At 38.6% G+C, this 10,260-nt stretch overlaps 1 protein-coding gene across 2 annotated transcripts in view; it reads left to right on the plus strand.

Moving 5' to 3' along the window:
- LOC122065084 (cyclin-H1-1) overlaps nucleotides 1-4,572 on the plus strand; it is an 18,575-nt gene extending 14,003 nt beyond the window's left edge. Inside the window, exons 10-14 of one of the 2 annotated variants that reach the window (XM_042628876.1) lie at nucleotides 361-419; nucleotides 528-630; nucleotides 3,830-3,918; nucleotides 4,011-4,091; nucleotides 4,200-4,572. In XM_042628876.1, the coding sequence (XP_042484810.1) occupies nucleotides 361-419; nucleotides 528-630; nucleotides 3,830-3,918; nucleotides 4,011-4,091; nucleotides 4,200-4,203 (336 nt within the window). In that variant the 3' untranslated portion in view covers nucleotides 4,204-4,572. The remainder of the gene's footprint in view (nucleotides 1-360; nucleotides 420-527; nucleotides 631-3,829; nucleotides 3,919-4,010; nucleotides 4,092-4,199) is intronic. The other variant, XM_042628877.1, reaches the window with a different exon arrangement.
- The last annotated feature ends 5,688 nt before the right edge of the window (nucleotides 4,573-10,260 follow it).

The following is a 10,260-nucleotide window of genomic DNA, read 5'->3' on the forward strand; positions in this document are numbered from 1 at the left end:
AAAAAAAAAAACCCTAGTCTTTACTCTTTAGCCTTTAATTGAGGTCCATGGGTCTTTGGGTTATTCGTGAGGTGGACTCCTGGTCCTCTTGTGAGGAGGAACATATGGGTTAGGCCTCCTCTCAGTTGCTGAGCCAATGGGTATTCTAGGCCTCTATGATGCTCCATCACACTCTTGTTAATGATCCAATTCTCGCAGATGCAGTTCATTCCTTAATTCATACACATTATATGATGGACCCTTGAGTTCATCCCTTAATTCATACTTTTGTAGTTTTTTAACTTCATGGGTTGAGGAAATGAAACTTGTGTTTTTTGCCTTATCTTGTCATTGTGATTTATTTTTCTGTGCCTTATGCAGTTGGCATTGGCTGCGTTGCGTAGGTCGAATGAGCTACATACAGTTCTCGATTTTGAGAGGTTCTAACCTTTTCCATTAAGTGTGTCAACCTAGTAAAGTTTAAGTGAAATCATCTTGCAGACAAAGTGCACATTTTGTCCTAAATTATAGTTCAATCTTTCTCCAAGTTGTTGGAATTTTTGCAGATATTTGGAGAGCATATTATCTCGTCAACATTCTGTGTATTCCATGTCAGAACTCAGCGAATCTCTGGATGCCATAGATTCTTTGGTACTACTGTGAATCTTTCTTTTAATCTTTCTCTCATAATTTTATTTTTGGCTCTTCATTTTTTGGGTTGAAATCCTTGGCAATCTATACTTTTTAAGTGGATCCCTCTCTTGTTTTTGAGGTTAAGCTGGAGTGGGGCAATGTAGGTTAGTATTTATCTAATTGCTTCTATACATGTTTTAAGATTACGCATGTTGACTGCTTAATCAGCAAACTGGCACACTGTTTAATTACACACGCACTTCATGATTCTTCACCATTCTTCCACTAAAGGCAAAAAATTCAAGACACAAAAAAATTACAAAATCTAAAATGTACCTCCCCCAACCCCCATCCATATGAACTGAAATCTTGAAAAATTTACATATGTTCAACATCCCTCTGGATGGAAAAACAGATAGCTGAAAGAAGCAGTGGAATGTCCACAAGAGGTGAAGCAGAAATTATGAGTTATGACAATTTGGAAGTGGGACTTTCAGCCTTCAAAACCTGAAATCCTCTCATTCTCCTGACGTAGGGTTTGAAGAACTTTATCAGTTATGCAGTTTAGTGAGAGATAAGGATCATTAGTTTGAGAGCAAACATTTAGATTTTATGTAAGAAATGAACTTTATTAATAAGAAGCATTTTTTTAATGTATTGATCTGACACATAATTTGTTCAACTTTTCAAATAAGGTTCAAGAATTCGGTTTCTTTTACCAAGTTTTGATCTTGGTTGAAACTGAAAGATTTCACGAAACTACCTAACCTGGTTGAAACTCCGCAGATTTTGCTGGTTGGTTTCACTTGACCATTTCGGTGGCCAAATAGCTATATTTTGGCCCGAAACTTCATGGAGGCCCTAATTAAGCATCCCTAAACACAATGAAACTTTTAGATTGTTAAAAAAGCACTCAAAATGTCAGTTTACTTTCTTATCCATAGTTTAAGGTTTTGCCGAAATTTCGCGAAATATTTCGGATTTGACCGATGTCAAAATGAAACCTTGAAAGATATGTAAGTTCTCCAGTTAGTCGGTTGAAATTTCAACGAAATGTTTCGTTTCGGCTGAAATGATACATTTCTTTAAGTAATAAATGTCAGGTTCAACTTTGCTGGTTTCGAACAGAATGGGTTGGGGAATCTTGGGTTTTTGTGATTTTTGGATAAATCACTCCCATAGAAACGTGGAACAAGTTGTTGGGTAATAGTGGAACACATCGAAAGCAATGATTTGCTGCATTATTGGAAGATTTGCTCAAGATTCAAAGTTGAGGTATATCACTTTTCCCAAAAATTAATTTTTGCAAAAAAGAGAGTATATACTTGGTGGTTGACCTTTAATTTTTTATATGTTACACATCGATCTATAACTTCACATAGCCGGATTTAATTTTCTATTTTAAAATATATATATTTTTAATTTTTTGGGAAAAAGTTTATTTTCTTGCGACAAAATTTTTAAAATATAGGGTTAATACTTAGTGATTTGAGTCACGTGTGGTTGGACAGTTGATGTATGTGCATTATAACATACGCCAAGCCATGGTATTCACAGACACCATGACCTTTTGAGTCTTAGCATGGTGGGGATGATGATGTGGGCGTCAACTGGTCGCAGTCTAGTGGCCACAATTGTACACCATTCCCATTTGATGGTGGTGGTGATAGACTTGCAGGAATGTGCGAAAATTACCCGGAGCTTGGACATGTGACGATGAGCTTTCTAGGCGAGACTTAGTTCACTTATGCCACACAGGGTGAGGACTTCGGTGCATGAGTCACCACACGTGTAGGCTACTCGAGAGGCACACATCGACAATTCATACCACCTCCTGAGGAGGATGATAGTATGGAGTCCATGGGCATTGATGTCACGAGCTTTACTAACGCTTTCAGAGGCTTAGTATGGAGGAGAGTGGTATGCATGAGAGCAGTGGCGTGCACCGTTATGTGCCAAGAGGAGCACCGGTTTCGACTATACTGAGTATGATCAGTTTGGGCAGTTTAGCACTTCATCATCATTACCCTTTGCCTCTTGAGTATGAGGGTCAGTCATACACTGGGTTAGATTTTGTGGACAACATCTTCTCGTTTCCGGCTCCCAACCATACATGCCAAGGGGAGCACCGGTTTCGACTTTCGACTATACTGCGTATGGTCAGTTTGGGCAGTTTAGCACTTCATCTTCATTACCCTTTGCCTCTTTGAGTATGAAGGTCAGTCATACACTGGGTTAGTTTTTGTGAACAACACCTTCTCCTTCCCGACTCCCAACCATACATGCCGATGTCGGTTCGAATTCCACAGGCAAAATCTAGTAGCTGTGGCTCTTGATCAAGTCCCTCACGGTTTGAAGATCTATATTATAGGTTAGGGTACCTCCAGTATATTAATGATTCCATTTATAAGGCTGTCGTGGAGGATTTTGTGCTTTTTTTTGGCCACATTATGACATGTCCAGCTCTTGTGATATAGACAGAGGTTAACTTGATTTGGCTGCAGCAGCAACAACATTCTAGAGGTTTTGATCCTGGCCAGAACTCGTTTTAGTACTAGGAGTCTAAGACTTTAGGATGGGCATAGGGTGACTTGTTGATTGTATTGTTGACTCCGCTATATTTGATTCTTTGTAACAAACCATGTATGATCCATGATTTATGATATGGTTTATAGTTTGATGCCTATATATTCTTAATGTGTATTTAAGTTGTTTTACATGAATTATATATGTTCTAGTGCTAAACATTGTGTGAGATGTGCCAAGTTAGAGAAAGTATACAATGTACACTACCTAGGGTCCAAGGTCAAACTACCATTTTGGGTGTGATTTTTTTAATAATAATATAAGGGTTCCACTATGTTTAGAGGGCCTAACTAGGGTGTCTTAGAAATTTCAGGACCTAATTTGGCCATCAAAACCTCGAAACCAACCATCGGAAAAAATTTGTATAAATTTCGACCAAAATTTCAGTTTCAGTTGAAAATTGAAACCATGCTCAAAACCAAAACCAGGAACCTTGTCAGATTCAATATTCAGTTCTCTAAGCTGCTTGAATTGACTGTTTAAATTTGGTTGTTCCTGCAACTGAAAATCACGTAATGAAGCTATCCATGAATCCCCCCAAATCCTAATAATGGAGCCATCACCCACCCTCCACACCAGTTTCTTTTGGTCCTAGTCCAAAGTTAATTGTTTTAGTTTGTATCCTATGCAGGTGAGGAAACTCAAAATCCCCACAGCCAAGGATATGAGGCACATTGATCGGAAACTCAAGTCATGTTGGGATCCAAGCTCACAGGATGAGTAATTAAGAACTCTGCTTTGCACCGAACAATTTTTTTCATCTTAATATTCTCCTTGCTCCTTGAGTTAATGATGATTTTTGGTTGTAACAGTAAGAAAAGGGAGAAGAAATCAAAGCACAAGTCCAAGAAAGCTTCAGCTGAAACACCAGGCGTGCCTTCTGTTGCTGCACCGTATGTTCTGTGCTGTTTCAGATTCTGAAAATCCTCACATATATTTTTTGGGCATTTGATTTCAACATTTGCCAACTATAATGCAGATTTTTGATTTATTCTTTTCAGGTAAAGGTACCTTTCCTCATACCTTGGTCTGAAGCAGTAGTTTCATGGAGAAATTCACTTACTAACAACATTCTGAGGACAACATTTCTTTGAGGATGGTGTGCATCAAAGCTGTCTTAAGTCTAGAGGATTCCTTAACACAGCATAATGTCCTCTGTGTAACAGCTTGAGGAGTTTCGATTTTGGTTCTGCATCTGCCGTGACCCAAAGTGAAGCGTTCATATTCACAACAGTTTTGCGCATTATTGTGTATTCTCTCCATTGCTTCTAATGTACCATTTTGGTATAAGTTATTACTCAAACCTACCTCAATATTGAAGTAATTTCAACATCTTGGCTTTTAAGGATGCTTCACCTTTCTTTTTGCTGTGAATATGCCTCTATCTTTCCTTTTGAAAAAATTTCTGTGAATATGCTTTTATTATGGGCTAAAATGTTGTGCAATGGTTCATCCACGAGGGATGATGCAACATCCCTATTAATAGCCATTGGATCAAGGGATTTTTATCTCTAATTGTTTAAGACATTCTCTTCTCCCTCTTTCCACCAATGAGCTCTTCTGATTTCTCTTCCCTTGTTTCTCTGGCAAGCAATTTATTGCTGATCTGCCTCCCTACTTTCAGTGATCTCTCTCTTTATTTGACAACTGTACCAGTGGTTTTAGGTAGTTCCTGCTGGTTTTTTCATTGTTTAAGGTTTAAAGTTTAAAGGTTCAGGGTTTAACGGTTTTACGGTTGGAAGTCCAAGATCCATGGTGTTTTACAGCAGTCCCTCTTTACTTCTAAATTCTCTGGCATATCTCCCACATTCTGCAACCACTACGCTGGAAACAAAATGTTTCAGATTTAATTTCACAAAGATCTAATGGCTATTTAAAGAGAAGATGCACCATCCCTGGCAGATGAACTGTCGTATCACTACCAGTCACTTTTGATTAGATGGATATTTCTTAACAAGGGAGCATAAACACGCATTTGATGCATACTTACATTGACACAGTTTTAATGACAGGACTGAAGACATTAGTTATTCAGTTTGATGGCCTCTCAACCTTTTATGATTTCCCCTGCTTGTCTGTCTGATATGTCTCAACACTAACTGAGTTATTGTCAACCCTTTGTGATGAACTAACTAGATCTTTATGGTTATTTCTGAAACTTTGCATGGTACTAACAACATTCTGGGGACCTAGATGTGTGCATTAAAGCTAGTTTGATTGTAAATGATACCTTGACACTGCAAAATGTCCTGTGTATCACTTCGTTGTTGCTCAATTTTCGCTCTATATCTGCCATAACCAGAAGCTTTCACAATAGTTCTGCCTATTATAGTGTATGCTTTCTTTTATGCTACTAATGTCCCGTTTTAGTGTAATCTGTTACTGATACCAATCTCCATATTGTCGCAAGCTCAAAGGATGCCTCACCTTTCTTTTGGCTGTAAATAGGGTTTGATTCTATGGATATTCCTTAACGAGGAAGTGTTGAGGATGGATACTTCAATAGTGCTGTTTTAATGACGGTAGTATTAGTTTTAATGGTCTTTTTGTGTCATTTCTAGGATTTTGCATGGTACTTTTGGGCATGGTTGGATGGTTTAAGCTGATAATAATTGGATTAAATCGTTAATTAATCACTTAAGTGGCTTAATAGACCATGAGTATTCTCAAAAATTTCCATCTTGTATGAACTAATGAGGACATTGGTCACTGGGTTCGAACTAGGGTCTGGTGGCAATGGCCCAAGGCCCAATGAATTGGTTCATTGAGCGTCCAAAAGTGGAAAAAGTAGTTTATTTATTTATTTTTTGGTTCAACAAGAAATGGTTTATGAGTGTGGAAGACAAGATGGATAAGCTAATGGGCTAAGCTTCAAATCTTGACACAGCGGAAACTTCTGATCTCAAAGAAGGTGGACCTTTTAAGCATTAATTTCTTTTATCCACGGTGAAGAATACTTTCTCCAAATAATAAAGCACGGATCTCAAGGGAGTGTGCTTGTACGTGCTCGGATCCTCTGCGGTGAGGTAATGAGCGGCAATGAGCATCCAACACCGGGGCGGGGGGGGGGGTTGGCATGTGGGACCTCTCAGCTGTTGGATGCTCATTGGCATTCAGTGCTCACGGAAGAGGATCCAGGCTTGTGCCTGTACACATCTTGAATCCAACTATTGTAGTGGGTCCCACTCATGTAAAAGTAGGGCTATATCTTGGCCATGTGTGTTATATAATAGAGCTTTATTGGAAAAAAGAACCTTGCCAGTTTGGTGCAGGAAACGCCTAGGTTGGTATGGGTACGAAAAGACCAGGGTGCCCCCATTGTGTACATTGATCATGCTCCTGCATGCCTTCCCATTATTCTGCTGGTCTGGTGTTTCTTATGCCCATTTGTTTATTGAATAAGGTGAAATAAAAATGATCCCTAATCGCGTTCCCCATTGCCCAGACAGAGGGTAGTGGGATGATGTCCCAGTATTGTGTAGCCAAAAAAAGCTACCATTTCTATGCCCATATGCACCTCCATTGGAACTTGAATTTTTTTTTTCTCTGGTTAACGACGGGTATCAAAGGCCCTGACTAGTCCTGTAGGTCCATATTGACCCCACAACTGTATGGACTGGGTCATTCTAGGGTTGAATGAGAACTATTCAACTTTTACCGAAAACAATGAAGAGCACTAAACACCCCCGTGTGAGTAGCCCAAGGTGTGACTAGTGGGAGTTGAACTTAGGACGTCTGCATTGGAACTTGAACCTATGACATCTAAAGTAATGAGTAGTAAACTACAAATCATCAACACAGCTGAAGGCCGGAGGCCTAAATTTTAAGCACGAAACTTTAAAATCATATACAAACTTCAGCCCTCCCAAAGTTCCCTCTTTGGGCGGAGCTTAGGCAAAGAAATCAAAGCCAAAGTTGGACCTAGTTGAGGGCCAGGGCTGAGGTACACCATTATGGATCTGGGCCTTCAAAGATACCGACCTAGCCCAGTGCAGTTGCACCCTCTCTCTCTCTCTCTCTCTCTTACTAATGACGTGACTAATCCCATGGGCCCATATTGACCCTACAACTGCATGGACTGAGTCAAACCGGGGTTGATTGATAACCATTCAACTTTCACTAAAAGCCGTAAAGAACACTAAACACCCCCATGTGAGTGACCCCAAGGAGGTAAGAGGAATCGGACTCAGAACCACATGCTTCCTGAGGTGAAGGTCCCTTGCCAACTCAGCACCCTTATTCTCAATTGTTCTTGTTCTTGAAATAGTTTCAATCCCAATTGGGGAACATGCAAGGATGTCCTATCTCTCTTTCACTTCTCTTTATTGCCATAGAAGGTCTCTACAAAATCCTTTGAAACAAAATTGAGAGGAACTTTATCCAGCATATCCCAAAGTGCAAGGCTTTGAAGACCACTCACCTTTCATTTGTTGATATAATCTAATTATTTTTGTCAAAACGTCTTATACATCAATGACATCCATTTCTGAAGTTCTTTTCTCTCTCTTGTATGTCTGTTCTCTCGCTTAATCCCCAAAAGTTTCTTTATTTTTTGTTGGGGAGGGATTTCTGAGATTTTAAAGACCAATTAAGTGAAATTTTGGGCATCCTGAGGGTCATCTCCCTATCACATATGAGGTTTTTGGTCTTCTGGCTTCAATCTCTTCAAAGATTGAGTCTCTGATGCCCTCTTTCATTTGAAAAGGCCATGACGATGCCATATTCCTGCATCCCATAAGTTAGGCTAAGGTTTGTCTCCCTAAGATGGAGGGAGTTCTTAGTGTCATCAAGTCAAGGAGTCCATTATTATTGGTATTGTCAAGCTTACATGGAACATTGTTACTAGAAAGAAAGAAGAGCATTTGGATGGACTATGTGTATTTCAAATACTTGAAATCTGATTTTATCTAGACTCTCTCCAGATGAATTTATATATTTCTTGGGTTTGTAGGAAAATTCTTAGGTATAGGCATCTTGTGTTTGAGAACATATGGTCTTTTATTGAAAGATGGTTTTGACATATTTTATCTTTTGGCTTGATAATTAGTATCCTAATGGTGTGTTTATTTCTAAATATGGTGACATAATTAGATATGATATTGGTAAAGGTAGGCTTGCAAAGGTTTCTATCATCTTGACGGATGGTATTTGGATTCTTAGCCCTGCAGATGCTCGTTCTCACTGAAATATGGGGAAAGCTTCCTAGTTTTTGTTTGACCTAAAGGAATGGGGATTTGGTTTAGTGGGTTGCAAATTCTTCAAAAAAATTTTCTTCTATACTATCTGGTGAGATCTACAATTCTTATAGTTCCCTGGTATAGGACGATCTAATTTAGTTTTTTTCTATCCTTAAGCATTGCTTTACTGTTTGGAAAGCTACGACCAATTCCCTCCCTACTCAGGAATTTTTCCTTCAAAGAAATCTAATCATTCCTAATTCTTGGCAGTGTTGAACTCTCTTGAAAATGTTGACTGCCTTTTTCTTATGTCATTTCTCTAAGTCAGTATGGGGCGATATTCTAAGAAAAATTTTGGTCTATTTTTATATTTATCATTCCTTTAGATAGAGAATGGTGGTGGATCTTGAAATCTTTTAATAGCAAATCTTCATGTGACACCCTTAGAAAGTTGGCTTTCAGTGCGGGGATTCTTTATATATGGTGGGAGAGAATAAAAAACGATGGACTTCCTCCTCTCTTTCTATTGAGCATATCTCTGATGCCATTACTTTTGAGGTGAGAAATAGAGTCAATAGAGTCATTCAAAAATGTGTTTTGCACTTGACTTTGCTAGAAACATGCATCTAGTTAATGCTTGGGATCTCTCTCTTGTTTCTCCCCCTTAATTTTGGTGTATCATCTTTTCTCTTTATTTCTTCCCTTCCCCATTTTTGTTGTGTCCCCTCTTGGTTTAGTTGTTTTCGTCCTCCCTTTGGGTTTGGTTGTATCCCTATCGATGGTTGTTTTATTTTATTTCATTAGGGTTTTCTCCCTTGGATAGCCCTTGTGGTTTTTGTTTTTGTTTTTCTCTTTCTTTAATAGATTATCCACTCATTAAAAAAAAAAAAAATAATAAATTAAAAAAAAAAAAAAAATGCTAACCCTTAGGAGTTTGCTATATGAAAGTTACGGTAAAAAAAAATCCACCCCTTTATTTTCTTTGGGGAGCTATTGAACTATTGATATATGCAATATCCCTATACATGGTGTCCACATACTAACCATTTATTTCATCATTGAAATGAGATCAAGTCTAATTTGGGCGGGGGTTGGTTGGCCGAAGAGTTTACCTATTTGGAGTTTGTCTTAGTGCTTATTCTATTATTGATAGACAATAATATAAAGGTACTGGTCCTTCTGAGGCTCAGGTACTACCACTGCACTAAAATCAATTGGTGGTAGTGATGGTGTGATATTATTGTCTTAAGCAGGCTGAACGATTGCCCTAGAGTTCCAAGGAGATGTTGCATTTTATGCTTACAATCTCCCCCTCAGTGTTACCAAGTGACTAAAACCTGTGATATGGGCTCTAATACCACTTGTTCTTTTGAGGCTTAGGTGTTACCATTGCACTAAAATCAATTGATGATTGTGAGGTTTTTAGGCAAACTAGGTGGTTAGACCCAAAGTTAAAAGGATACACAAGTAGAGAAAAAAGTGGGCACATGCACGACTGCCTAATACATGATCCCCATAACTTTTCCATACATAAATCAACACCCACCAAATACCTTTTGTCCCACTTTAGGAGTGTGTGATGCCACAATAGGAGGCGCACCTATCTCTTTTCATAGTACATAATGCAAGAAGTACAATGCCAAGTAATATGTAATTATTTTTTCTTGAGAGGAATTTGACTATTGTATATAATCACGCATTTACACCATAGTTAATTGATCTCTAACTGCATATTGGTCGTGGTGATTATAACCCAAGTTGCAAAGATAAAGCTCAAGTATCAATTTGGTTTGATGTAGCCCTTCAAAGGTCAACTGAGTTTTTCGTGAAGAACGAGTCAGATCGGTCATCTCGATAAGTTAGGGCTCTTATTTGGGACATACTC

The sequence above is a fragment of the Macadamia integrifolia genome, unplaced genomic scaffold, assembly GCF_013358625.1.
Source record: "Macadamia integrifolia cultivar HAES 741 unplaced genomic scaffold, SCU_Mint_v3 scaffold1877, whole genome shotgun sequence".
NCBI classification, from domain to species: Eukaryota; Viridiplantae; Streptophyta; class Magnoliopsida; order Proteales; family Proteaceae; genus Macadamia; species Macadamia integrifolia.